Source organism: Calonectris borealis, unplaced genomic scaffold (assembly GCF_964195595.1).
Source record: "Calonectris borealis unplaced genomic scaffold, bCalBor7.hap1.2 HAP1_SCAFFOLD_59, whole genome shotgun sequence".
NCBI lineage: Eukaryota > Metazoa > Chordata > Aves > Procellariiformes > Procellariidae > Calonectris > Calonectris borealis.
Genome location: NW_027441465.1, coordinates 71501 through 99440, shown reverse-complemented (window position 1 = coordinate 99440; position 27940 = coordinate 71501). Strand labels below are relative to the sequence as shown.

Genomic DNA, 27940 nt, shown 5'->3' with positions numbered 1-27940 from the left:
AAAAAAGTGGGAAGATTGTACTGTTTGTGAATAGATCACCAAAGAAGGAGAAAACCCAAGCGAGTTAAAGCAAAATTTTAGTTCCAAGAGGCAGTGGTACAAACTGCCCTTAGCAACTAATCATCCTGGAAATTAAAATGAAATCCCTACCAGCAGGGAAAGCGTGTTCCTAATTTTGCTCACTCCAAACCTGATCAGAAGATGAGTGTTTCTGCTCGTGCCCTGTGTAAACGTGAAACAGCACTAAGGAGGTTGCCCAGATCAAATAACCAGCTTCTGCTCTGAGCTAGGGCAGCTTGGGCAAAGCCCTGAGCCCTTTCTTAACCATTTCCAAAGCAAAGCTGCTGTTGAACCATCGGCATGATATTGCTCTTGCAGCAGAGCTCTTCCCCATCCTTGCACCAATGTCTGAGAGCAAACCATGGCTACAGATAAGGGACCTGTAGGGTCTATGGCTTCCTTACAGCTCTGCCTGAGGACAAGGGTCATGTCTCTTGCCAGCATCTTGCCTGTCTGCCCTGTTAGCTCAACAAATACTCGGTTCCTTGTGCTGCACAGCCCTGAGCCACCCAGCCTTGACCTGGCAATGTGGGTCCCTACTTGCTCATTGTACAAGGAGCTGCCCTCTTAATGCACAGTGCTGTTGGGTTTGGCCAAGACCCCTCCGTGCTGCAATACTGTGAGTTTGCCATGCACAGCCCGGGATAAGCCAAGATTAAAGCAGGGCAGGAGGCCGTGGCCAGCTGAGAGACAGCTTCAGGATCGGGCACGCTTCACTCCACTCCTGCAATGCTCACGAGCCTTTATTTATGGGGCACAAGCCTTTGATTATGGGGCAAAACCATGTGTGCAAAAGTAGACCTGCAATTCGTGGCTCTTGGAGTACAGCAGAGATAGCTGAGCTCCTGACTTTGCTCAGCTTTCACCTGCCTCCAAAGCCATCACAAGCCATTCCCTCCCTGCCCCAGACCCCCCAAGAGAAACAACCAGCCTCTGCTGTGCAGCACTGAGCAGGCTGGAGGAGCAGACGTGGCCGATGGGCTCCCTGTGATCAGCAGCGAAGGTGAATGCCACTCACCCCAAAGGCACGCCATCAAGAGAAGGGTCTCCACGCTCTTGGCCCCACTGAAGGTGGGTTGGTTTCTGCCCCCGGGGCGGTGGGACGAGGGATGGAGACTGCCCAGCATTCCCATGTTCGCAGCCTGGCCACGGGCTGGAGGCTAGAGCGGACTGTCCTTGTGAGAGGTGCCAGCTGAGCCCGGTGTCCCACTGGCCAACTGGGAGGGCAAACTGGGATTTCTGCAGCGAGCCCTCCTCTTCCTCTGCCCTGCTCCCCCTGGGGAGCTTCACCTCCTGTGAAGCTCTGCCAGGAGGTGACCCGCTGCCCCATGCAGCAGCCAGTCTTGTCATCGGCTTGCGAAACGGCGAGCTGTTCCAGGAAAACACGGAGCAAACAAAACCCTCTCGACACTCAGGTCCCATCTCGTACGTGCCAGCCCCTGCGGGCACCGCAGCTGCCCTGACACATCCTGGTACAAGATATCTACTTTCAACAAGCTAAATTGAGCCTTTACGCACAGAACTGGGGAAATATAGCTACGTTAGCTTCATTAGAAAGTGTCTGGTTGGGGTTTGGGGGGTGAGGGACCATCCACTGCAAGAAAATAGATTACTAAAGGCTGTAAATGGCTTTATTGTGGAGGCTGGAACCAGCGCCTGCACTGTAGCCATTTGCCATCAGGCGAGCCTGGACACCATCCATGATGAGAAAGGGTCTCGCACCCACCTTGTGATGCTTTGGGTGGCTCAATCAGCTTTGGAAGCAAGGGTAACTGCCATTTTCTTATCCTACTGTGGTTGCACTTGCAAGGGTCCCTTTTGGAGTAGCAGTTTGCTTCCTGATTGCTGTTATGCAGAAAATGCTCCAGGCATGTCCCTTGCAAATCCCTAGCCCAGGCATGTCCCGAGGTGCCAAGAGGGTGGAAAGGTTTGCTGTCTTCTCATCCCTTTATGGTGGCACGCTGAAGTTGTGCAAGAAAAGGGCCCAAAGCCAGAGCAGTGTGCCACTGGAAAAAATGAGTTTTTGTAAAAGGGTTGTCAAATTAACATCATTCATTGCTCTGAATGGGAGGGTTCAGACAGAGGTGGGTGCTGTGCTGGTGGTGCGTTGAACATGGGGCTTGCATTGGGCAAGGATGTGACCCCTGCCAGAAACAGGGTGGATGGTTCTGCCTGTGTCTGTGCAAAAATAAGAAGCAAAACTGGAGCATGAAATGGGAAGAGGACAGCATGGACAGAAGGGTCTCAGGCTGAGTTTAACCTGTTCAGCCTGGCAAAACCTGGGAGGGGTAGTAGAGTGGAGAGCAGATCGCTGCCTGAGACCCCAGAGGCATGCAGAGCTAGGGCTGAAGACCAAAAGGAAGAAAGGTGTACTAAACAAAGGTACAAGAATGAGCGGGTGAAAATTAGGCTAGAAATGAGTCAAAATTCATCTCATAAAAAGTAGAGGGGTGGGGAAAGGTGACTGTATTCATTTGTACCGTGGCTCGGTGAGCCCAAGGACTTTGTTCCCCTTCTTTGCAAACAAACAAGTCAGCAGCAAAGAGATTCCCGACACCGACGGGCACGGAAATGCTGTGAACTGTCGTAGCCTGGCGCAGCCGATGCAGCTCTGGGCAAAGGCGTTTCTGCTGGGACTGTTTTCACAGTTTGGCCAAACAGCCACTCTGGAAGTGAGTCGTGGTCCTACGTCCCTTCTGCTTGTCTTGAATTTGGGTGTTGTGTCCCCCTGGGAAGTCTGAAAAAAACCCTTCTGAGATACTGCAGTCCCTGCAGAGTAGCCCATGGCCTGAGCTCAGATCTAGCAGCTGCTGGTCCTGCATGCTGGAGCCCTGAAGAGTCCCAAGTCATCCCAGCTTTATTACAAAGGCCTTCTCCAAACGGTGCACGTATTTTATTGCACAAAATTGTGTCCAAGCTCCTGTTTTCCCCTATTCTGAGAACACTCTATGCAGAGCTAGAAGGAGCCCTGGGCCTTTGGTATAAACTTTGGGACAGGCAAGGCTGGAGGACCAGGTCTGCTGGGGCAGCCAGCAGGAAGATGAGAAGGCTTGGGTGCTAGCAGGAGGATGAGAAACCCTGAAGTCCCAGGAGTGATGGCTGTCCGGGGAGGAGCAGATGACCTTGTGGCCATGCGTTTACAGGAGACACCCAGCCGGGGGGCTGTATGGCTGGGGCTTAGGACAAGTAGCAAGATGCAAACTGGTGGGAAGCTAGACCTGAAGGGTATTGAAATACATGCTGTGACTCTTTCATTACACGTGTCTTCTCCCTGCTGCCTCTTGCACCAACTCTTCCCTTCCATGCCCTTGTGTGGAGATCAGCTCAGGTTGCAAAGCTCACCTTCATCACACCCTGGTCAAGGTTGTGGTCCCTTCATTCCCTCCCCATGGCTGGGATGTTCCTCTGACCATGGTCCTTCCTGGCTTCACCAAAGTGGTGGATGGTTTGGGGCTCAGACCTGACTCCAATGGTTGCTCCATTAGGAACATGACCCTTCCTTGTTGGTGGCCAGGACAATATCTCACCCAGCGTTAGCAATCTTGAGTCTCCTGAATCTGACCCCACCATTTACAATCCCTCCATAACCAAGGGGCCTATGCTTCCACCACTTTCACCTCGCCAAGTCACTCCATATCCCTGAACCTGTGTAACGCTGCATTCTCGTTCTTTCAGGTTTCAGGTTTTTACTGGTATTCAAAAGTGGATTGAATAAATACAATGGGTGAGGGACTTCTCACCCCATTCTGGATGGGCTTTTATGTGCACTCCTCATTTTGCCAAGGTGGTTATGTACAGGAGAGCACCCTGCTCGCTTGCTCCTAGATCAGGAAGAAATCCTCAGTTCCATGGGAGATTAGGGGGAAAGGTATGATCCCGTTGGGAATGCAGTGAGGGTGTTGGCACTGGGTGCCACTGCAGATGACTCTGCAGGAGGTTATGGGGATTATAGGGGGCTATAGGGCTGGGAATAGGGATTATAGTGGTTATAGGGCTGGGAATAGGGATTATAGTGGTTATAGGGCTGGGAATAAGAGGAGTCTGTGCAGATGGGGTTCGGATGCTGGAGCCTACCCAGAGGACCAGATAGGGGTTATCCTGAGAAGACCTTGCTTGCAGACTGAGGGACTTCGCGGTGCTGCATGGAGGAACTGGGACCCTCAGAGGCTCAGCGTAGTGAGTGGGGGCTATGGGGCACACAGGGCAGGGGTCTGCAGTCTGCCAGAGAAGGTCCTCTCTGCTGACCATCGCAGCAACTGCTCTGCTCTTCTGGCTCCACAAAATGGGGTCTTCTGGGGTCCTCAGGGAGCCTTGCCTTCGACACCAGGAGCGTGGCTGCCTAAGCCTCGGATGATGTCCTGGTGTCCTCTGTCTTCTTTATAAGTGGCTTGTCTGCAAAATAAAGGAGCAGGGTGATGCATAGAGGGAGCAATCCCCAGCCCCAGGTTGGGGTGCATCCATGCCAGCCAGGAGTGCAGCCAGCTCCACAAGCAGGCCAGGTGCACCACGTGCTGTGGTCCTGCTCTTACCTGGGGAGCGTCCAGCCTGTCTTCCACACCTCATCCACAGATACAGGACCAACAGAGTCCCACAGAGCATTGCCCCCGTGCTGAGCAGGCCTGCCAGCACCGAGCAGGACTGTATAAGGTCTGCAGGAAGAGTGAAGCTCAGAAGGGGTTGGTTGGATGGCCTAACCCTCCCTGCCCCTCTCCCCCTTCCCTTCTGCTGCATGTTTCTGGGGACTGGCAACATCCTTCCTCACTGCCCTCCTGGATGCTGGGGCTGACTCTCACAGCTCACCCTCTGCTTTGGGAGGGTGGGTGCATGGACACCCCGCATTGGGCTAATGCAAACAGAGCATGTCCACGGGGGATGCTCGGACCTCCATACCCACTGAGATGCCTTCACTCAGTTGGTCCCACTCCGCTGCCTTACAGCCGCTGCCTTCAGGCGCCTCTACCCTGCCCACCCAACATCTCCCGGCAAAAAGGTTTATGGCAATGCTTCTGCCTGCCTGGGAGGAAGCCAAGACCAGGATGGAGATAGGAGGCTTTATCCCACCATGTGTCTGCACCAGTTGGCCCCAATGCAGACAGAGCGGATGACGGGGGAATCCCTGCACTCACCTTTCTGCTCTGCGCACACCACGCTGGCTGCCGAGCCCTGCCTGCACGGCCCCAGCCCCGTCTCTCTCTGCTGGCACTCCAGGAGCAGCAATTCGGTCCCCCGGCAGCTCAGCCCCTCCAGCAAGGCATGGCCGTCCCCCCGGCTGAGCTGGGCTCCGACAGGCGCCGACTGGGCTGGCCCGCAGCCCAGCTGCCTGCAGACCACCCCGGCTTCCAGCAAGCTCCAGCCGCTGCTGCACACCCCGTGCCAGGTAGCGTTGTAGAGCACCTCCACCCGCCCTGCGCAGGGACCGGGGCCATCCTGCACCCGCACCTGCAAGGGGTTTGTGCCTGCAAGGAAGAGCGCAAGGGGGTGAGACGGCCCCTCCGACCCCATGGGGGCAGAGAGCCTCAGAGGGCTGTGCAAGGTGCCCACGTGCATGGGGCAGGCGTGCATGTGATGTGCTGCCTGTGCCTGCTGCACCGTTGCCGGCTCAAATGCACAGCACGGGGACAGAGAGCCTGAGAGGACGGTGGCCAGAGGCTTGCGTGCAACCACCCATGGGTTTGCACACCCGCACGCTTGCCCACTCTCTGTAGGCATCCTCAGGGTGTTGAGAGCTTCTGACTTGCTCCCGGGCAATTTTTTCTTGTGCCCTGCTGAAGGCAAGCCACCAGCACCCGTGACCAGCTACAAGGCATGGATTGCCTTACTCCAGCCCCTCATATGAGATGCCTTAATAAGCAATGTCACCGCAGGGCCGGTATCTGTGAGATGGGACTCATGGAAGACCTACACCCACCTCCCCAGTGGCACTGGACTCCCGTGTCTGGGAAAGGTGCGCCTGGATTTTTCTTTTAAGCAAGGCTTTGCCCGTCACAGGATGCTGTTATTGATGAGCTAGAGGGACATATTCTAGATTAAATCAATATGACTCCTGTCTAAGGCAGGGTGGCATTTTTGCTCAACTCCAAGCCAAGCGGTTGGGTGAAAGCTGACTTCTGCTCTGATGCTGGGGATGGGGAAGAGTGAGCAGAGAGGAGAGAGCCTGGCACAGCCCTGGGATAGAGTAGCAGCTCCAGCACCCGTCAAGCCTCTCCTTGAATGGACATCAACCATCCTGGCTCACCCACCCTGGTCCCTGCAGCCTGGTGTTACCTGAGCACACCACGCCAGCATCTTCTCTGTGGCCGCAGTTGTGCTCTCCCCAGTTGTTCAGCTCACACTCACTGAGGGTGGACTCGGTCCCTGTGCAGTGAACGTCGTCCAGCCAGATGGGATCCAACCCTGGCCCGAAATGAGCCGAGCCCGGTGCTGCCAGCGCCACCCCACAGCCCAGCTGCCTGCAGACGACGGCGGCGGCGTGGAGGTCCCAGGTGTCGTCGCACACGGTCCCCCACTTCTGGTCGTGAAAGACCTCGACTCTCCCCAGGCAGCTGTTCGAGCCGTTTGCCAGCCGCACTGGGCGCTGCCCCGAAGCGTCCGCATCTGCGCAGGGAGCAAGGGGCAGGTTCGTGCCTGACCGTGATCCGCGGCTCCCGTTGGGCTTTGCAACATGTTAAGCCGTGGGAAGATCAGAGCCTCTGGCTGGGAAAGGCGCTACACCGGCAGGGCTGGCCTGGGATTTGCTTCTCATTGGGGTGGATAAAGAGGCGTCGCAGCTCCAGAGCTTGGGGCTTGGAGCCTGACAAAGGGTTCTGGGGTCAATAGTGACTATGGGAGGGTCCTGGGGTCAACAGTGACTATAGGAGGGTCCTGGGGTCAGTAGTGACTATGGGAGGGTCCTGGGGTCAACAGTGACTATAGGAGGGTCCTGGGGTCAGTAGTGACTATGGGAGGGTCCTGGGGTCAACAGTGACTGTAGGAGGGTCCTGGGGTCAGTAGTGACTATGGGAGGGTCCTGGGGCGAGTAGTGACATTGCCCGATGAATTTGCGTAGCTAGAGCTGTCAGAAAGGGAGAGGTAGGAGAAGGGCTGGCTCTTCCTACCCAAAATCATCCTAACAGCACGCTGGGTCTCACAGCCTGCACTGACACTAGGAAGAGCATCAGCCACTGTGGCATTCATACCCTTCTCTTGTTTTAATTTTATCTTTTTAAGCCAGGGTGGGGTAAAGGCACTCATCCCTGGCTATCTGGGACAAGATTGAGCTGATCCTGCACCCCAACCCGCACGGTGCTTATCCTGACTAACATGGGTCACCTGAGCACACCACACCAGCATCTTTCCGGTGGTCACAGCTGTTGGATCCCCATGGCCTGGCCTGGCATTCGGAGAGCGCGGCTTCTGTCCCCGTGCAGTTCACATTATCCAGCCAGATGCGTCCGGACCCTTGCCCGAAGTGAGCTGAGCCCGGGGCTGAGACAGCCGTCCCGCAGCCCAGCTGCCGGCAGACCACCGCCGCCTCGGCCAGGCTCCAGCTGCTGTCGCACACCGTCCCCCACTGATGGTGGTGGAGCACCTCCACGCGTCCCGCGCAGCGGCCAGGGCCGTTCTCCAGGCGCAGGCGAGCTGGTGTGTTGGTGGCTGTGCCTGCTCGTGGCACGAGACACAAGGGGAGCATCAGACCAGGTCTCCCCTGGGGTGCCTCTTCTTGCCACCATGGGGAGACCCGTGCCGGAGGATGCTCCCCTGTGTTTTGCAGGTTCCCATGTCCACAACGAGCCGTTGAGGAATATCTGAAGTTTGGGGCTAAACATCTCAGGTGCAGGCAAAACCAGCCGTGCAATCTCAGAGCCCGTGCACGTTCAACATGAGCACAAGCAAACCATAAACTGCTGCAATGCTTTTTTTCAGTCCTCCTGGGTGGCCATCCATGAACCCTCCACGTGGCCGCAGCAGCCCCCAAAGGGAGAGACTTTCTGCAGAGCCCCCGTTGCCACTGCCCCTTCTTCAAAAAGACTTCAGGGTCCCCCCACCCCATCTTTGCACAGCCTGTGGGCTACTAATCCCCATAGCGTGGTGGGTTGGGACCTTGCCAGGAGCGTCTAGCACCCAGTCCGGTGCTTCCCCTCTCTCATTGGTGCCCACCCTAGCGCACTTTTTGCATTCTGCCCAAAGGGCATTGTTCCCTTCCTATTATTCCTGCTGCTCCTTGCTTTCATGGACCTGTGTGCTAAAGAGTGCCAGCATGGCATGCTGTAGGAGATGGGACAAGGGGGACAAGGGCACCCACCCAGGTGTCTGCTGCCCAGTCTGTGGCTGCAGCTGTGAAACCAGTACAAGTCCCCGGAGCAGAGCATCCTCTGCTGAACTTCCCCCGGTCCGCAAGCCTGATGTTACCTGTGCACACGACGCTGGCGTCTTCTCCATGGTCACAGTTGTTGACACCCCAAGGTCTGGCCAGGCATTCGGACAGGGCAGCTTCGGTCCCACTGCACTGAACATTGTCCAGCCAAATGGGGCCTGATCCCGAGCCAAAGTGAGCTGCGCCGTAGGCTGAGACGGCCGTCCCACAGCCCAACTGCCGGCACACCACACTGGCGTCGGGGAAGCTCCAGTCATCGTCACACACGGTTCCCCACTGGTGGTCATGCATCACCTCTACTCTTCCAGAGCAGCGGTTCAGGCCGTTCACCAGGCGGAGCTCTGCAGGACTGGTGTGGATGGCCGTAGGGTGGCTGGATGGGTCTACGGAAGGCACGAGAGGTGCACCATGAAAACCCCCTTGCCCTTCATTCCTGCAGGACCATTCTGCACTCCACTATGGTTGTTGGCTGCGCCCAGTTGCTACCAACGTGCAGCCACCTCAAGACTGGGACGGAGGTGATGCCATGTTGTCCCAGCAACCCGTGGTCTTTCCAGCTGTGCCTGGAGGTCCTGAGGATGCTGGGACAGGAGAAGGAGGGAAGCTTTTTTCCCTGGCGTGCATGGCGCACCACATCCTCTTTGCAGGTGGAGGTGACAACGGAGGGGGCTCAGCACACCCGTGTGCCAATGTCTGCTGGGACAATTCTGGCACTGGTGGCTCCAGCATCTACCAATTGCCATGAGCGCCTGCACCTCAATCAGCCACCAAAGCTGCAAGCTTTTGAAGGAGCCTCCCCCAGAGGTGGTTCGGCATCTCAGGAGGGTGGAGTTAGCGCAGGTAACGTTTCCAAGCCTGCCTCCCACATTGCTCACTAGCCTGCAGTCCCCTGTACGGGACAAACCACAAAACCATCCCTTGCTGGGGCCATAGGTGCTCTGTGCCGCAGGGAGCTTTTGAAAAATTGGGGGGGGGCAACACTCCTTGTGAGGGAATTGCTTTGTGGACCATGTGTCATCGTCCCCCCCACCCCATAATTTCCACGGGGCATTACCTGAGCACACCACACCGGCATCTTCGCCGTGGTGGCAGTTGTTCTTTCCCCAGCCTTTCGTCCTGCAGTAAGACAGGGCGACCTCTGTCCCCGTGCAGTTGACATCGTCCAGCCAGATGGGGCCATACCCTGCCCTGAAATGCCCGGCCCCAGGGGCTGACAGCACCACGCCACAGCCCAGCTGCCGGCACACCACACCAGCATCCTCCAGGTCCCAGTGGTCATCGCACACCGTTCCCCACCGGTTCTCGTAGAAGACCTCGACCCTGCCGGCGCAGCGGTGCGGGCCATCTGACAGGCGGAGAGGAACCCGCTGGGAAGCAACCAGGTCTGCAAGAGGGATACGGAGAGGGTCCGGTGCGGAAGAGCAGCACCATGAAAGGCTGCCTCACTTGCATGAGCTTCACGGAGCTTCTGCAGATGGCAGCGGCTTATGTGAACCATGGACGTGCTTCTCCTTTGGCTCAAAGACAAACCAAAAAAAAAAAATCCAAGCCCAGGAGAGAAAATGCTCTGCAAACCCCCTTTTTGAAAAACGGTTATCTGTAAAGGGGCTTCAGGTATTTTTTTGCTTAGTATTCCCAATCAATGAAAAGGAAAACACTGCCAGCTGGACTGAAAACTCTGGGAAACTGTATGTAGGGAGTAGCTGCCAGCCGTCTGATGGAAAGGGGTGTCTGTCTGTGTGCAACCTGGTGCTTTAATTAGCGATTTGCATGATGCGATAAGGAGCCTGCACAGCAGATTAGCCCATGGGCCCTAGCCAAGTGGAGCTGCGTCTCAGAGGAGGGCATTACACAAGCTGAAACTACAGCAAGAAAGGTAAATACGAGGTGTTTAATTGCTGTGTCAGTAAGCGCTGGAGTGGACGAGCCGCTGTGGGATGCCCGGGTTAGGGTCTGGGTAGAGGCTGCAGCATCTCCTGGAGAAGGGGATGCAAAATGAGGTAGGCAGAGGCAAAAAAAAAGGTAAGAAAAGCACCTTGGCATCCCACTTGCAGCACAATTGGTCACCTCCTGGAAAGCCTTCGAGTCTGCAGGGCGCAGAGCAGAATAAACGCTCCTGTTTGCGCTGGGGGAAGAGGACTTTGTGCCCTTTGTAAACGAACTGGCTGGCCCTGAAGCAGTGGCCAACACAAATAAGGAATTTCTGTTCTTGACTGTCACTGGTTGGTAAGGCTCCAAGCATTTCCCAACCACTCTGTGCAAGGGCAGCGGCGCAGAGGCCAGGATAATTACTCGGCTAACATGGTCTCCTTCCCCATCCACCTCTTCCTCTTCCTTTTGAAGGCTGGTGGGTCAAAGGAGGCTTTGTCCCATCCATCAGCAAGCCCAGTCCCCCCATCCCTGAAGATCTCCAACCCCCTTTTTCTCCTAGGATGCTCCTTCCCCCGAGCAAGCGCCACTCACCGCAGAGGCACACCAGGTAGATGAGGAGCCCTGCTCCGGCGAAGCCAGCCAGGTTGCTGTGCAGGGACAGGAGGCAACGTCCCGAAACCCCCATGCCTGTCACGTATGCCTTAGGACAGGTGACCGTCCCAGAGCGAGCTGCAAGCTGACCTGGGTGCCCTGGGCGGCGAGAGCATGTTTGTCCCCTCCTCTGCAGCGACATGCCCTGTGTTTGCCCGGCGCTCATCCCTCCTCCTGCACTGAGCCCTCCTCCCTGCTGTCCCTGGGATTTTGCCCTCTAGTTTTAAGTGGTCTAAGTGCCCCCTCAGCACCCGAGCCATGTCTGCTAGGAGGCTCCCCCGTTCCCAGCTGCGTCTGTCCTGTTTCATCCCCACCTCCCCAGTCCCCAGCCAGCTCCAGCTGTGGATCCAGCAGCAGGAGGGTTTGCAACGCTCACTTACGGAGGTCTGCACCCTCGGGAAAAGCCGAGCCTCATCTCGCAGGTATCCAAAGGTGAACCCCCACTATACAGAGATACCCTCAGGGTGCTTGCGGAGGGCAAGAAGCCTCCTTTCCCCTGCCAAAATAAGGAGTTTTGAGGGGTTGTGTACATTGAACAGCATGCTCTGGCTGGAGTCTGTCCCAAAGTCACGCTGCTGAAGCCATCGCGCATATAAAATGCACAGCGTGTATTCTGGGAGTATCACATAATACAAAGTATAAGGGGAGTGTGGTCCAGAAACTGTGCTGTGGCAGCTGAGATCAAGCTGCAAACACCCTCGGGTCTTGGGCACCCCATTGCGTTGATTCTCGTAAGCACGATTCAATCACTGTGAAGCCAGAAGAACAGAGTGAGATTGCATCCCTGTAGGCTTGCATATGATGGGCTGGGTTGTGAAGTCCTGCAAGGTGTGAAATGCATGATGCTCATGAAATCACTGATGTCCAGGGTAAACAAATCATTTTTGCGTAGTAAGACAGTACGCAGAGGGGAAAAAACCCCCCAAAACCGTGTTCCACGTTCAGCATTGCTATCCCAGCATCTGCATTTTGAAACCCCACCCTGACTGCATTTGTTCAGTGCAAGTGAAAAGGGGTTCGTGTGTTCATGCTCTCAGTGGTGGGAGGGTGCAAGAGCTTTGCAGGCATCACAGCTTGGAGAGACTTGGACTGCAAGCCCTGCTGACATCCCTCACGGACCCATTTTTAAGGATTCTGTGAAGCAGAGACATGGAAGCAAGTTTGGGGTTGAGGGATGCCCATTTTGACCGAGTATTTGGCCAAGAGATCATTTTATAACTTACCTTTAACTCTTACTTTAACTCCTAAGTAAGAGCTAAAGGTAAGTTATAGAGCATTTCCCGCTGGGTCTGAGAAGTGTTCGATCCAACCCACCCCGTAAGTGGCACAGGAGACAGGGTCAACATGCAAACCAGGCCACTTCTGATGGCCTCCAGCCTCCCGGCATCTAGGCATGTTCCCTTTAGCATCTGCTTTTAGACACATTGTTCACACTTTTGCCTAACTTCTCTTTGAACTAGCATCAGCCCCCGCAACCCTCCCTGAGGCAGCGGCTTCCAGAAACTCCCAGACCTTTGTGCAGTCTCTGGACCTGCTCTACTTGCAGTACACCCCTCCTGAGACATGGCGACCAGCACTACACAGACTACAAACGACGTGGAAGAACCAGGATTGTATATTGCAGCAAAATTATACCCTGCCTTGTCCCACCCCATTGGTGGCTGGATCTCCTGTCTCGCCTCCCAGCCCTCTGAAAGAGCCAACCAAGCATCCCTGGTCGAATATCCAGGTTGCATCAAACTGGAACAACCCAGGGATGTGTCCAGAGCGGCTCATCCGCAGAGGAGATGAAGGAGCGGGAGGCTCTGCAGTAGCCCGAGATGACCACTCGGCTATGCGAGGGAGGACCCTGGAGCTGAACTCATCTAAACTGTGCTGGGAAAAGGCTGAAAAGGGAACTGCGCTTCCTAGGGGTGGAGGTAGGTGGAGTGTAACCCTGGCCCACAGCTTTAGGAATGAGAAGAAAGAAAAGCTAACTTTGCAAAGCCTGCTGCATCTCCATTACCCTCATTAGGGTCATTAGGGGAATGACCGTTACCCAGCTCATTAGCAGAGAGCAGGACCAAGACAGTCAGCGGTCAGCACAGGATGTCCTTGTGGCCTAAGGCAGAACTATTAATTCTGATGTATGTTTTCATCTCAAATTGCCTGAAATAAGGTGTGTTTCAGCTGACTAAGGAGCGTTTCTGCAGCACAAAAGCAACCGTGTGTTGCACACCCCAGGTCATGGTGCCAGGACCTGGGTGCCTGGTGGGACAAGATCTGCTGAGATAGCTTTGGGATACTGGATAAGGGTTGAGGATCCAGCCCTGCTGTAGTCCCTACCACCCTCCAGAAGCAGCCCATGGCGTGCAGGACATCTAGGGGTGTCCTGGGGCTCTGAAAGCCAGGGAGAAACATAAAGCTGGTGTTACAGCAGAAGCCTTGAGAAAGGGAAACACACAAGTCGGTGTAGAGGACAGGCATGGGATGATAAGAGATGGGGCACGCTGGAAAGCCCACGGCTATCAGCAGCTCACCGATCATCAGCTTGCAGGCCTGGATCTGGACAAAAACAGTTTTAGGGGAAACAAAGAACAAGTACCCAACACAGAGAAAAAGCCCCATGTATAGTCAGTCTGGGTGCAATATTGATTTGCGGGCAGATAAGGGAAGAACAAAGTGAAGGTATGCCAGAAAACAATTGAATCCGAAAATGGAAGAAGGTGAGGAGGAAGAAGAAACCCCATCAACATCACACTCTTCCCTGGAAAAAGCTTGGACCCCTGATGACCCACTGCCAAGCCCCCTTGCATGAGGAAGACTGGTGCCATTGACCTTCAGATTGGGGGACAGCAGAAAAGTGAGCATAGGACCTGGAAAGTGGCAGAAACTGAGTGTGTGCCCTGGGCAACTCCTTTTTAGAGCAATAGACCCCAGGACCAGTTAACTGAAAATTCCCAACATCACCATCAACTGGACTATGAAATGTTCACGCAAGGCTTACTACCAGTTTAACACAAAGCAGAGAAGCGCTTCCACAAGCCTTAAACACTCCTCCATACATACCACAGCCATAGACTTGGCCACAGTCTTGTCTGGTCCTCCTTTGCAAGTGTCTTGCACACTGTAGGATCAACTTTCACTCATTAGTTCTGCAAGCTTTTGGCCTGTTTGGGCTCTTCATGCACTCATTTCCTTTGGCAGATGCTTTCCACACATTGTGCAAGTCATCTTCTGTTTTCCAGCTTGGTCAGTCCTCTCAGGGCACTCCAAGCCTTCATCTTCTAAGCCCCTGCGAACCAGCGTGCATCTCCCGTTTCCTCTTTTCCCCTGCCTTGCAGATATTCATGCTTTTACCCCACCACAGCCACCGTATTGATGACATCACTCATCCTGTTTCCCTCTGGTTGGCTACCTGTTTCCCTGGTCCTCCGTGAGCAGGACTGTCCTGCCAACACATGGCAAGGTGCTTGCACGGGGTCCTGCTCAGCTGCTGATAGTCCCATATCACTTGGGTTGGCATGAGCCACGGTGGTACCCAGGGCTTATTTCTATGATCAGAGCTTCTTAAACCTCCTGCCAGCATCTCTCTGCATGGCTGACTTGCACCTCTGTGCCCTCCAAGCCCTTCACAAGACGCCCCTGTCCTCTGAGAGGCCCCAGGAGGCTGATGTCCAAGGACACCAGGCACAGGAGCATGTCTGGTCATACAGCAGATGGAAGAGATCAGTGAGATCAGTGATACAGATGCATCTAGTGAGCTGTAGGTCCCTTGTCAGGTTTGCCAGTCCCATATCGATGTCCTAGAACTAGGGCATCTCGGGTGGCTCTAAATATCTGCGTGAGGCCTAAACTGAGCTTTCAGGTGGAGTCTGTAAAACTGTTCAACTTAACCGCTGTAGGGAGACAAGCCCCTGGCATATACTTTGGGGTAAACTTTGCAGCCTCCACTGACTGGCCATAAAAAAAAGAAGAAAAAAAACCTCCAAAAGTAAAACACTGCTTGAGAATGTTTTTATTTTCACAAATGCACAAAAAAGAATTTGAAAGAGAAATTTGAAAAAAAAGATTCCAAAATTTCTACGCATCAAATGTCTTCCGCATGCCGACTGTTGGTGCTGCATGGTGTGTGTCACGCCTTGTATTGCTCGGGGTAATTGACCGAGGTGGGCATGGAGATGGGTGGTGACCTAGCTCTGTAGAGACGAGGTGGTCCAGGGCCCCTGGTGAAAGAGCTCTGTGCTGGGACGGAGTTGCATCACTGGAGTTTTAGGTCTGGGCTGGTCACAGGCTGCGCTGAGCTCTTGTTGTCGGCATCCCCTTGGCTGCTGCTTGCTCTTCGCCAGGCATCGAGATGGACGTGTCAGAGACAACCAGCTCCTCCATGTGCACAAAACCTGCAGAGCATGGTGATTCAGTCGACAGTCTGCTGAATTTTCCTCTTTTTAACGAGACCAACTGAGGATGCTTGCTCCGTTGGAGACAGCACAAATCACTTTGGCTTGGCCAACAATAGCGGCAGCACAGGGCATACCACCATCACCCCTGCCAGCACTCAGACACGAAGCCTGCTTTGCAGAAACCACCCTTGATCCAGCATTTGGTCCACACACAGCACCTTTCATCAACATGATGGACGTTCAACAAGACAAGATGGGGATGTTCAACATAGGCAACCCCACTTTCCAAGAGTTTCCACCACAGCCTTCAGGAACAGACACAATTCCTGGTCTTTTCTCACCCCTCGGGCTAAAGGTGGAACATCCCTTGCCAACAGGGAGCTAGGAATCCATAGAGCCATCCTCTGCTCAGAGCTCCTGTCTGATGTACAGGCAGTGCAGGCAGCAGAGGGAAGCACAGGCAGTGTTCGAGGAGGCTTCAAGGGCTGTCCCACCTCCCAGCGTGTCCGTAACCCAGCAGGGAAGATGGCGTCAAAGTGAAAGGGGAAGAGTGGAAAGAAAGAGAAAGGGGAAAGGGATGGGGAGAGAAGAGGTCAAACCAGAAAAGGAAGTTCCTTCCGACACGAGCCACAGGGGAAAAAACCTTCTGCCCCAACTCTGCTGACATCTATGTTTTGAACAAAACCCATTTCCAACCACACGCTGCTTCTGCAAACTCCATTGCTCTCTTCACTCACAGCGGAGCTCACCTAGGGGGGGATTAAAAGCCCTGTTTTGCATTCGCCTCCTCCTCTGGTACAGAAGAGCCCCGCAGACCAGCACCAAGACTGGAGGGATGATCGAGACCAGCAATGGGAGGAGTGGCAGAGGCTGTGGAGGCTGATAGTAACAGAGCCGGTGGGGAGAAAGCAAAGATCTCTTCATCCAGAGCTAATTCAGGAGATAAACAGACATCACAAGGACATGAGGGAATGGGCACAGTGTGCACCGTGGCAAATTCCCATGAGGCAGTGGAAAATACTTTTTTCCCCCATGAGGACGGTTAAATATTGTAACAGAGAGAGAAAGGCATTTGGATCTCCATCCTTGGGGACTTTCACATCTTCACTGGTCAAGGCCATGAACATGATCTAGTTAGTCTAATAGAGAGTGGAAGATTAGACCAGAGCTCTCCAGAGATCCCTTCCAATCTACATCATTTTGTGATCGTATGATTCAGGAAAGAAGATACAAAGAAAGCTTCTGCTAAGACCCTGTCACCATCAGGCACGGTCCCCTCGGTGCCGTAGCACCTTTGCACTGGTTGTGGCCGTTCAACACCCACATCCATGCACCATCTGGTACATCATGACTGACTGTGCTTCCAGGGTGGACTGCTGGGGAAGCCAAGGCCATTCAAGGTGCCACCACTCTGACTGCTCCAAGCTGGGCAATCTGCAGAGCGGCTTATTCCTGGTGGGCCCCACGATTGCAGAATGATCCCTTCTGCAAACCACGTCTCATGGACACCCGTTTCTCTCCTCAAAAAAGCCTAGGTGACCAGTTAAGACAGAGGTGCCTGTGGGATATGCCACCCATGTGGCACTCTCCCCAGGGAGACTGCATTTGAGTCCAGGTAGCTCCCAAGCAAGTGCATCCAGTCCTGGATAACTCACTGGATGCAGACATCCTTCTTAGAAGGACATGGAGATACCTCTCTCTTCCCGTTGGCCTTGAGGGAACCACAGAAGCCTTGAGGTTTGTCCGAAGTTAGGTGGGAAGAGAAGGGCAAGGCTGGATACTGGGACAAGTCTTTCCAACACCAACCATGGCCCTCATCTTCCCACTCAGCCATGAGGATATTCCCCATGCTGTAGCTTTTCCTCCTGGAAGATTTTCATCATAGTGTTTCTTGTGGCCAGGACCATTCCCCTCCAACATGTGCTGAGCGCATACTCAGGAACCCCCATCCTGAGATGACATTGCGAGGTGCTCAAGACGATTCCAGTGGGGTCTACAATCGTAGGACCCAGCTTGCGCTGACTGAAAACCCATCTTCACTCTCCAGCGTGCACATCCCTGTTTCTGCCTCCTGACCCACTGGCAGGGGTGCACTCTCCGAGCTTGAGCAAGGACATCACACCAGCATAGAATGGTTTGGGTTGGATGGGACTTTTAAAGGTCATAGAATCATTTAGGTTGGAAAAGACCTTAAGATCATTGAGTCCAACTGTTAACCTAACACTGCAAAGTCCACCACTAAACCATGTCCCAAAGCGCCACATCTACATGTCTTTTAAATACCTCCAGGGATGGTGACTCCACCACTTCCCTGGGCAGCCCGTTCCAATGCTTGAGAACCCTTCGGTGAAGAAATTTTTGCTAATATCCAATCTAAACCTCCCCTGGTGAAACTTGAAGCCGTTTCCTCTCATCCTATCGCTTGTTACTTGAGAAAAAGAGACCAACACCCACCTCGCTACAACCTCCTTTCAGGTAGTTGTAGAAAGCAATAAGGTCTCCCCTCAGCCTCCTTTTCTCCAGGCTAAGCAACCCTTAGTCCCTCATAAGACTTGTTCTCTAGACCCTAGGTCATCTAGTCCAACTCCCCTGCAATGACATCTTCAACTAGATCAGGTTGCTCAGAGCCCCGTCAAACCTGACCTTGAATTTTTCCAGGGTTGGGGCATGCCCAGATCCTTTTCCAAACTGATGGTGGCCACATTACCTGAGCACACCACACTGGTGTCTTCCCCATGGTCACAGCTGTGTGTCCCCCGTGGCCTGGCCAGGCATTCGAAGAGGGTGTCCTCCCTCCCCGAGCAGTTCATGTCATCCAGCCAGATGGCATTGCGCCCTTGCCCAAACCAAGCCGCGCCAGGGGCCGAGACCACCATCCCGCAGCCCAGCTGCCGGCACACGACCGTGGCGTCCTCTTCATCTCAGCTGTCATTGCACACAGTCCCCCACTGATGCCTGTGGAGCACTTCAGCTCTCCCAGCACAGAGGCTTGAGCCATTCACCAGCCACAATGCCACGGGGTCTGAAACGGGAAGAGACAGACACCCTTTTCGGAGGTCTCCTTCCACGCCTGCGCTGCTCATAGTAGCTAATGCACATTGCCCATTTTTGCTCCTTTTATGCCATTGGCAATCTGGACCTTTGAGAAGGACATGCTCGGTCCTGCCGTTATAGCGAACATCCCCAAACACTGGAGGGACATTGGATATTTAAAGCTAGGCTTTAATTAACGTCAGCTGGAATAAGAAAACTGCTGAAATACAGAAAATTCAGACATGCTTGCTGGAAAAGGATAAAAGCAGTGGAATTTGTAAAACTCTTCCCTTCCTGACCACTGGTGTCTTTGTACGATGGGTGCCCTCTTCCTACCCTGCTCTCATTCGAGCAGCTTTTGGTGGTTTTCTGGATTGCAACAAACTCTACATCTCACCCTCTAGGTCCCTAAGCAAAGCCTCTTTCTTCCCGTCCCCTTGAAGGCTTGGTCACGCGTCTCTCATTACTTTGCTTAGATTCTTGTGCTCAGCATTTCTCAGGTTGCTCAGTTCCTCCACACCCCTGGGGTTTCATCAGCAAGACCAGTCACCGAACAAGGCAGACAGACCTCTGCAGAAGAGCAGCCTGAGCTCTTCCTTGGCGTTGGGTGCTACCCAGGCTCAGAGGAGACCATGCCACCAGCAAAGTCACCCTCCACCTTTCCAGCCACGCAGCCCTACACTCCCCTGAATAATGCCATTCGAGGAAAAAAAAAAAAAATTACCTGAGCACACACCAGCATCTTCCCCATGGTGGCAATTAATGGGTTCCCCGATCCCGGACCTGCGTTCGGAGAGGGTAGCTTCTGCCCCCGTGCACTCAACATCACCCAGCCAGATATGGTTGGACCCTGGCCCAAACTGAGCTGAGCCTGGAGCTGACACGGCCGCCCCGCAGCCCAGCTGCCGGCACACGACTTCGGCATTGCTCAGGTCCCAGCCGTTGTCACACACCGACCCCACTGCTGGTTGTGAAGCACCTCGACCTCCTGGAGCAGTGTCTGGAGCCGTTCACCAGCCGGAGCTGAGCTGGTCCTGGAATTACGAAAGACATATGGAGGTGAAACACATACATGTTTCTTGCTCGTGTGTTGGAAGATGGGTCCTCAAATGGTGGCCACCTGCAAGGTGATGTGGAGACTGTCACCGGCATAAACATCTGATCCCATTTTAAGTGCCCTCAGGCATCCAAGAAACCCACGAGGAGGGGGAAGCCGTGACACAGGGCTGAATGGGAGACCCACCCCCATCTGGAGTGGTGGCAGGACGCCAGCGCATCGCAAGTGGCACTAGATGCTGGTGTCCCAGCAGTCCAACCAGACAAGGTGGACCCAAGGTAGAGGGAAGGTTCAATGGACTTTACTGTACAGTGACAACGCATGTCACGTTAGCACCGTGCACGTATGAAAAAGGAAAGGATACTCATAGCAGAAGAGTCAACGGACCAGTTAAAGGGTTATAAGGGAGAGCAATGTGTTGGTTGGGGACGGACACTTGTTCTCCTGGGATAAAGTCCTCACAGTGGCCAAGGGGAGCTGCTGCTCTCAGACAACCTCAAATTGGTTCCTATACAGAGGCAAGAGGCCTAATGTGAGCAGAGCAGAGGTGTTTCTCCACAGAGTTATCCAAGTGCCACTGTTGCTCCTTCCAGAGCTGCGCCATGATGGGGTTTGGGGTAGCTTACCCAGGCACACCACACTGGCATCTTCTCAGTGGTCACAGTTACTCTCCCCACGGTCTGGCCCTGCACTCGGAGAGGGCAGCATCAGCACCAGCGCAGTTCACATCGTCCAGACAGATGGGCTCATACCCCATCCCAAACCGAGCTCTGGATGGAGTGGCTACGGCCGTCCCACAGCCCAGCTGCCGGCACACCACTTCTGCATCACCCAGGTCCCAGCCGTCGTCACACACACTTCCCCATCGCTGGTTGTGCAGCACCTCAACTCTCCCAGAGCAGCGATTTGAGCCGTTCACCAGCCGGACCTCAGTCGGGTCTGAAATGGAAAGATAGAGAGGTGTCATCTTGTGGTGGTGGACCCTGGAGGTTGCCCACCCAAATGTGAAGAGCAGACTCCCCTCAGGTGCTCTCACCACCTCCCCAAACTCATCACCCTCCCTGGCAGGTGGCATCTGGATGGACGTCCCCTCTGAAGCTCCCTCTTCCCTTCTCCAGCACACACCCACCCATCAGCAATGGAGACATCTACATCCAGGACCATTTCAAAGGTCTTCTGCTCTTTTCTCTACCCCTCCCTCAAAAAAACCAAAAGACTATGATAGCCTGGGTGCCAGCCCTGATGGGGCAGCGGTCAAGAGCTACCTGTGCATTCAATGCCAGCATCCTCTCCATGGTTGCAGTTATGGATTCCCCAGGACCTGGCCCGGCACAGAGAAAGGGCAGCCTCCGTCCCAGCATAGGTCACTTCGTCCAGCCAGATGGGCCCCAACCCCTGTCCGAAGGCAGCCCCGAACAGAGCTGACAGGGCTTGGCCGCAGCCCACCTCCCTGCACACCACTTCAGCATCCATCAGGCTCCAGCTGTCGTCGCAGACGGTGCCCCATTTGCCATCGTGGAGGACTTCAACTCTGCTGGAGCAGAAACTTGAGCCGTTCACCAGCCTGGTATGGGTCGAACCTGGAGCAGGTGCCCCTGCAAACACCCCCAGGGAGCAAACGGTCAGAGACTTTGCTGGGCATGCCATCACTAGCAATGCTTAGGAGTAGGGTCTCCTGCCCAGCAAGCTTGGATGGCATCTGACAGGCTGTGCCCGTGAAGAGGTTCATACCCGTGAAGCTAGGAGGCAGTTGGGCTGAGAAATGGCCAGGGAGCTGCAGCCTTGATGGCAGGAGATGTGGAGAGCTTTGGAAGTCGAGAACAGCATTTGGAAACTGCCTGGAGCAATGGTGTGAAGAGGCTGATTCTTCACAAAATTAGGTAGGGAGGGAATAATTCTGCCTACCTGTAGGGTCCAGATCCAGCTCAAATTAAGGGTCCTACCTGTGAGTGGCCATAGGTACATGTGAGCCGTCTGTGAGCTGGGTGCCTACACTCACTGTACAATCAGAGGACACCCAGTCAACAGCAAGGGACAACCAGTCAACAAGAAGTGGCTACCAGTCAACAACAAGGGGCAACCAGTCAACAGCAAGGGACGACCAGTCAACAAGAATCGGCTACCAGTCAACAGCAAGGGACGACCAGTCAACAGCCAGAGGCAACCAGTCAAGAAGAATTGGCTACCAGTCAACAACAAGGGGCAACCAGTCAACAGCCAGGGGCAACCAGTCAAGAAGAATTGGCTACCAGTCAAGAAGAATTGGCTACCAGTCAACAGCAAGGGGCAACCAGTCAACAGCCAGGGGCAACCAGTCAACAGCCAGGGGCAACCAGTCAACAAGAATTGGCTACCAGTAAACAACAAGGGGCAATCAGTCAACAGCAAGGGATGACCAGTCAACAGCAAGGGACGACCAGTCAACAGCAAGGGACGACCAGTCAAGGAGTGGCTACCAGTCAAAAAGAAGGGGCAACCAATCAATAGCAAGGGGCAGGACGGTCGTCCTGTGTGCTGCTTAACCCTTTGGTTGTCCACAGTGGCTGATGCAAGCCATGGTGGGTGCGTGTTCCTCACCCAAGCACACAACGCTGGTGTCTTCCCCGTGCCTGCAGTTGTGGGCTCCCCAGGGCCGTGGCTGGCACTCGGAAAGGGCAGCCTCTGAACCTGCGCTCTACATTGTCCAGCCAGACGGGGTCTGCTCCTCGCCTGTAGCGAGCCCCACCGACAGCCGACAGCGCTGTCCCGCAGCCCAGCTGCCAGCAGACCACGCGGGCTCCGTCGAGGTCCCAGTGGTCATCGCACACCGTCCCCCAGGTGCCATTGTAAAACACCTCCAGCCGGCCCGTGCAGGAGTCGGGGCCATTCACCAGCCTTGCGTCGGCAGGACCTGACGCTGGCGACAATGGAGAGCAAAGGGAAGGAGATGTTGATGGGAAATCATGCAAAAGAAGAGGCTAGGCAGCAGCCAGGAAAGCATCTTGACACTTGTTGGCCAAAAGGAATGGGGAAGAACCCAACAAAGAAAGACATAAACAATTATAATTTTATTATAATTATTTTCAAGGGAACACATGGCAGCTGGCCCTTGAGCAAACTCCAGGCTTTTCCAGCTTTTCCCCTTAAAACCAGGAAGGCCAAAATACATTAGGACGTTTTGCTAATTGCTTTTTAAAGGCACTGCTAATTGCTTTTTAAGTGCTTGACCCTGCACAGGTTGCAGGCTGAACTCCCTAAGCACAACACCAGCATGGGTAACTGAGTTGCAGGCTCTTTGTGGGAGTGATTTTGAGCAAGACTCTGCAGGCAGAGCACAAGGTGCCAGGGGCTCTGCACCCGCGGCTCTAACCTGGCTTTGCTGGATGAACAGCCTGGACCCCAGGGTAAGGAATGGAGCCGAGAAAAGGTCTCCCTTATTCTCTGCAAGCACCCATCCTGCTTCCTCAGACCAGCCTGACCCAAGCACATCAACACCATGGTATTTCCTTCCCCATCACAGGGGAGGTAAATCCCACTCCTCCTCGCTTTTTGGCCATTCAAGCTCCATAGCCCATCGTCAGCGCTACCGAAATGGCAGTGACATGCTGAGTGCACTTGGTTTCTACACCTTTCCCACTTTTCACTGCTTATTCATAATGTGCTGTGCGACTCTACCGCTCTAAAAATTTCTCCCCTCCTCATGGCATGCACCTTCTAGAAGATACCAGCACTTCTGACGGAGCCTCAAGCCTTCTGCAGCCATCAGCTGGAGGAGAGCTGCTCATTGCAGCTGGGCTTAGCAGGTCAGTGTCTACCCTACTTGCAGAAGCACCTGTGAAACCATGGGCGTTGCTTTACATGCACACCTTGTGAAGCCATGAAACCATGGATGTTGCTCTATGCATGCACCTTAAGAAACCATGAAACCATGGGTGTTGGTCTACATGGGCACCTTAACCATGAAACCATGGGTGTTGGCCTACATGGGCACCTTAACCATGAAACCATGGGTATTGGTCTACACATGCACCTTAACCATGAAACCATGGGTGTTGGTTTACACATGCACCTTAACCATGAAACCATGGGTGTTGGCCTACATGGGCACCTTAACCATGAAACCATGGGTGTTGGCCTACATGGGCACCTTAACCATGAAACCATGGGTGTTGGCCTACATGGGCACCTTAACCATGAAACCATGGGTGTTGGCCTACATGGGCACCTTAACCATGAAAGCATGGGCGTTGCTCTAAGCGTGCACCTTACAAATTTGCGGCAACCACAATCAAACTGCACAGAAAGGAAGAGGAGCGGCAGCGCTCTGGCATGCCGTGTCCCGAAATGCAGCGTGCAACCAGCACTGGTGCAGGGGGGAACGCGGGGGAAACGCGAGAGCACTCACCACACAGCGCTGCTGGGACGAGGAGGATCTCTGCAGCCCCAAGCCCAGCATGGGTGGATTGTCTGTCGCCCATAGGGTGTCAACCTGACAGCAAAGGACTTTTGGACAAGCTGCTCCCAGCCTGGCAGGGGTGCGGGAAGAGGTAGGCTTGGCAGAGGCTGAGATCAGGTCCACCACCACCAGCTGGAGAAGAAATACACCAAAGACCTGTTGAAGGCAGCTGGGAAAGGATGCTTCATCTCCTGGCTCCCATGTGGAGTCCAGTGGATAAAGGGGAACCGAATCTTCTGCTTTCAGCCTGATCCTCGGTGATCAGCAAGCATCCTCTGGCCGCAGCTGCTGTGGGTGATGTCCCATGGGTCCACCACACAAGAGGACATCAGAAGGGGGATGGGGAAGGCTGGGGGAGCTGCAGAGCTTGGTTGTAGGGTCTTAGCTGTGCCCCAGCAAGTGTGTCTGCTCATAGGCGATGCGGACTCCATAGCTAACAGACAAGAAAATGGATGAGCATCAAATGGCCTGTCGCCGTGATGAGGAGCAGACTCAGGTCTGACCCCACTGAGGGGGCTGAGACCAGCAGATTAGGCATGGGCACCAGCATGGCAACCCTTCAGGAGCATCTCAGAGGCTTGGGACAGGCAGCCAGTGCTCTTGTGGGAAAGGAGAGCAGCCTCTTCCGCTTTCAGCTACTATCTCGTTCAGATCTGAAGCAGGAATTCGGCCCAAACCTGCTGAGGCCATCTGCAAGAGGTCCTTTTCTCCATACCCACGGGCAGTGAGGCTGCAGACACACCCGTGGGACCACAACTGGCAGCAGGTTAGCCAACAATCTCCCAGTTATTAATTGCCAAGCAGAGGATGCCAGATACCACGTCTTCCTGCCTAGCTGTTGTTCTCCTTTCTTGCTTGCTTAAGTTGCCTCATGATTCCTCGTGATTCTTCCCTCCTCTTCAGCTCACCCAGGTCTGGGATGGAGTCTCCATGGTTGACCCGAGGCCTTCAACCAAGTCTCATCAGTCAAAAATGGCTGGGGCAGGCATTGACTTGGTGTTGCTTTTAGGATTCAACCTCAGGAACAAACTTGGGTTCACCACAACGAAGCTCTGACTAAGCTACGAATTCAGTTTTGGGCTTCACTGAGGGTGAGCTGGAGCCCACAGCCAGCTGATGGAGATTGGTGATGGCTGTTTGGTATCAACCACCCCCAGAAATGCTTGCCTCACGGCAAATGTCTGGGCACACCTTCGTATGGAGGGTGGAAGGCAGAGCAAGCTCCTTTTGCCAATTTTTTTTTCCCCCGGTTGTTTAAATAAAATAAAATAAGGTTGAATAAGGTAGAAGTGGCCACCAAGGTATGAAGAAATGAAGCCCCAACTTGCTGTACCCACTTTGCCTGGGTTTCAACCACTTCCCGCACCGCCTTTCCGCACGGGGCGCAGATTTTGGGTGAGCATCCTCTTGCAAACGATGCACCGAGAGCAGTAGCCACCATCGGAGGCAGGGAACGCCTCGTGGGGAAGGGAACGGGCTTGTCTGATATTGCTGGAAGCCTCCTGCTCCAGGGAAGGTGGCACCAGGAGTCATGGAGGAGCAGGGGTAAGAGCAAGCATTTCAGATGGCCCACTGAATCAGCTAGTACGGCCACTGCCAGGTGTACACGGGCAGAGAAACTTGTGTTGGAGCATCTCCAGCATCATCTCCAGCATCTCTGGCATCACCTCCGGCATCATCTCCGGCATCGCAGGCAGGGCAGGTGTTTTGCATCCTACATGAGGTCCCCAAGGGCACAGAGGGTGCGGATGGAGATGGCTGGAGGGACACCTGGCATGCTCCACGTGCGTAGGGAAGGGGGGCAGAAGCATGTTCTGATCCTGAGGTCTGGCCAGGTGAAGGACCTTGCTGTCTACCTGGGTTCCTCCTCTGCTGGGATGAGATCCAGGCTGCCAGGAAGAAGCAAGAGGAGATGCAGGCTGCTGGGAAGAAGCAGAAGGAGATCCTGGCTGCTGGAAACAAGCAGGAGGAGATCCAGGCTGCTGGAAACAAGCAGGAGGAGATGCAGGCTGCCGGGAAGAGAAGGAGGAGATCCTGGCTGCTGGGAAGAAGCAGGAGGAGATCCAGGCTGCTGGGAAGAAGCAGGAGGAGATGCAGGCTGCCAGGAAGAAGCAGGAGGAGATCCAGGCTGCCGGGAAGAAGCAGGAGGAGATCCAGGCTGCTGGGAAGAGCAGAAGGAGACCAAGGCTGCTGGGGGAGCTTTTCGGGGATCTATAGGGCAGTGCTGGGGGGCTTTGCAGGGTTCTATAGGGCACAGCTGGGGATGCTTGCTGCTACCAAGGCCAGGGGGTGCATAAAGACGGACAATATAAGGATGGGCGATATAAAGATGGACGATATAAAGATAGATGATATAAGTGATAGACATATATATATATGTATATATGATAGAAGGACTATATAAGGATGGACAGTATAAGGACAGACAAAGTGCACACAACCATGCAGTGACAGGAGATACGGGGCCGCGAGGGGGAGCACAGGGAAAGATGTGGGGCAGGGAGAGCTGCAGGAGCAAAGGGGGAGATGTGGGGCAGGCAGGCGTGCGGCAGCCCCCCTGCACTGGTGGCCCAGGCCAGCACCCATAGGAGGGTCCCCTGCCCCATGCCCAGCTCCCTGAGGGACTATGGGGCATCCCCGGTGTCCCTGTGCCACCACGTCCCCGGAGACATGCTGCCCCCCCTCAACCGCCCCCCCGCCGCCACCCACCTGCCCCCGGGGAGGACACGACCAGGGTGGCGATGTCCTCCGTCCCAGTCCTGGGGGCTGCGAACAAGAGGCGGCAACAGAAGGGGAAAAAGGGGAGGATGGGGGGGGCCGTAAGCAGGGGGAAATAAGAGGGGGTATAAGGGGTGGCAACCCCCTTTCCTTGGCAACCCTGCCCAAGCAATAAGCTTCCCCCAAGGGACGTGGGGGGGGCAGTCCCCAGGTTGGGAGGGGGGCAGTGGGGACCCCCCAGTTACCCTCACCAGGGTGGCCGCTGTCCCCCTCCGGGGGCTCCTTGGGCCGGGGGCTCCTGTCCTGCACCCATCACTGTGTCCTCGGTGTCACGGCCCGGGGAGGGGGTGGCCTGCGGGAGAGGGGACATCACTGGGGAGGGGGCTGGGGGGAACAGGGGGGCTGGGGAGATGGGGGGGTCTTGGGTTCCTGCTTGTTCCCGTCTCCACCCCATATCCCAGAGGCACCAGGTCCTCTGGGAGGTCCCGGGGACCCCCCAACCCGCTCAATCACCCCAGTTCCCCCCAGCTCCCCTGCCACCCCCATAGTGCTCCAGATGCCCCAACCCCCTCTGAGTCCCCCCAAATGCATCCAATCCCTTTCTCCCAGCTCCCCTCAACCCTCCCCGAGTTCCCCAACCCCCCCAGCTCCCCCTAAGCCCCTGCCCCCCCATTCCCCCAACCCCCGAGCCTCCCCAACCCCCAGCTTCCAAATCCCCGTCAGCCCCCCAACCTCCTGCCCCCCCAGTTCCCCCAACCCCCCTGAGCCTCCCCGACTCCCCAGCCCCCAAAGCCCCATCAGACCCCCAACCTCCTGCCCCCCTAGTTCCCCCAAGACTTCCCTGAGCCCTCCAACCCCTCCGAGCCTCCCAACCCCCCAAATCCCCATCAGCCCCCCAACCTCCTGCCCCCCCAGTTCCCCCAACCTCTCTGAGCGCCCCCAAGCGTTCCCTGAGCCCTCCAACCACTCCGAGCCCCCCAACCCCCAAATCCCCATCAGTCTCCCAACCTCCTGCCCCCCCCCCCCCCGAGATCACGCTGCCCCCCAACCCCTCCAGCCCCCCTGAGCCCCTCAGGCCCCCGATCCCTCCAACTCTCCCCGAACCCCCCAACCTCCCTGAGTCCCCCAAACCCTCCAACCCCTCCCCGAGCCCCCCAAATCCCCGGAGTCCCCTGTGGGAGGGGGGGGACATGCGGCCCGCCGGGCACCCGGGCCCCTATCGCGGTGACCCGCCGGGTACCCGAACCCGTTATGGCGGGGACACGCGGTGCGCCCCTCACCTCCCTCCTCACTGCTCCAAGATGGCGGCGCCGCGAACTCCATTTCCCAGGAGCCCCCGCGCGGGCCCGGCCCGGCCACCGGGTGCGCGCGGCGCGGCG

At 55.3% G+C, this 27940-nt stretch overlaps 4 protein-coding genes across 4 annotated transcripts in view; 1 reads left to right on the top strand and 3 right to left on the bottom strand.

Moving 5' to 3' along the window:
* Nucleotides 1–27940, top strand: part of LOC142076499 (antigen WC1.1-like) — a 127498-nt gene that overhangs the window by 70616 nt on the left and 28942 nt on the right. The gene's annotated exons all lie outside the window — the stretch shown is intronic.
* On the bottom strand, nt 2939–11259 carry LOC142076521 (scavenger receptor cysteine-rich domain-containing group B protein-like). The gene is made up of 8 exons (XM_075138810.1): nt 10877–11259; nt 9468–9797; nt 8449–8796; nt 7369–7698; nt 6325–6654; nt 5187–5516; nt 4590–4709; nt 2939–4452 (listed from the first exon to the last, which is right to left on the bottom strand). Exons 1-8 carry the CDS (start codon nt 11100–11102, stop codon nt 4400–4402), a joined length of 2067 nt encoding a protein of 688 aa, XP_074994911.1. The 5' UTR covers nt 11103–11259; the 3' UTR covers nt 2939–4399.
* Nucleotides 14919–19358, bottom strand: LOC142076526 (soluble scavenger receptor cysteine-rich domain-containing protein SSC5D-like; the record flags this gene model as incomplete). Its single annotated transcript, XM_075138825.1, has 5 exons — nt 14919–15315; nt 16068–16248; nt 18026–18206; nt 18285–18340; nt 19076–19358. Coding segments are annotated over 4 exons (690 nt in total), but the record flags the coding sequence as incomplete, so codon positions are not given.
* Nucleotides 19777–27918, bottom strand: LOC142076525 (scavenger receptor cysteine-rich domain-containing group B protein-like). Its single transcript, XM_075138824.1, has 8 exons — nt 27842–27918; nt 26813–26913; nt 23793–25732; nt 21352–22304; nt 21140–21213; nt 20674–21003; nt 20035–20347; nt 19777–19916 (listed from the first exon to the last, which is right to left on the bottom strand). Exons 4-7 carry the CDS (start codon nt 21363–21365, stop codon nt 20073–20075), a joined length of 693 nt encoding a protein of 230 aa, XP_074994925.1. The 5' UTR covers nt 21366–22304; nt 23793–25732; nt 26813–26913; nt 27842–27918; the 3' UTR covers nt 19777–19916; nt 20035–20072.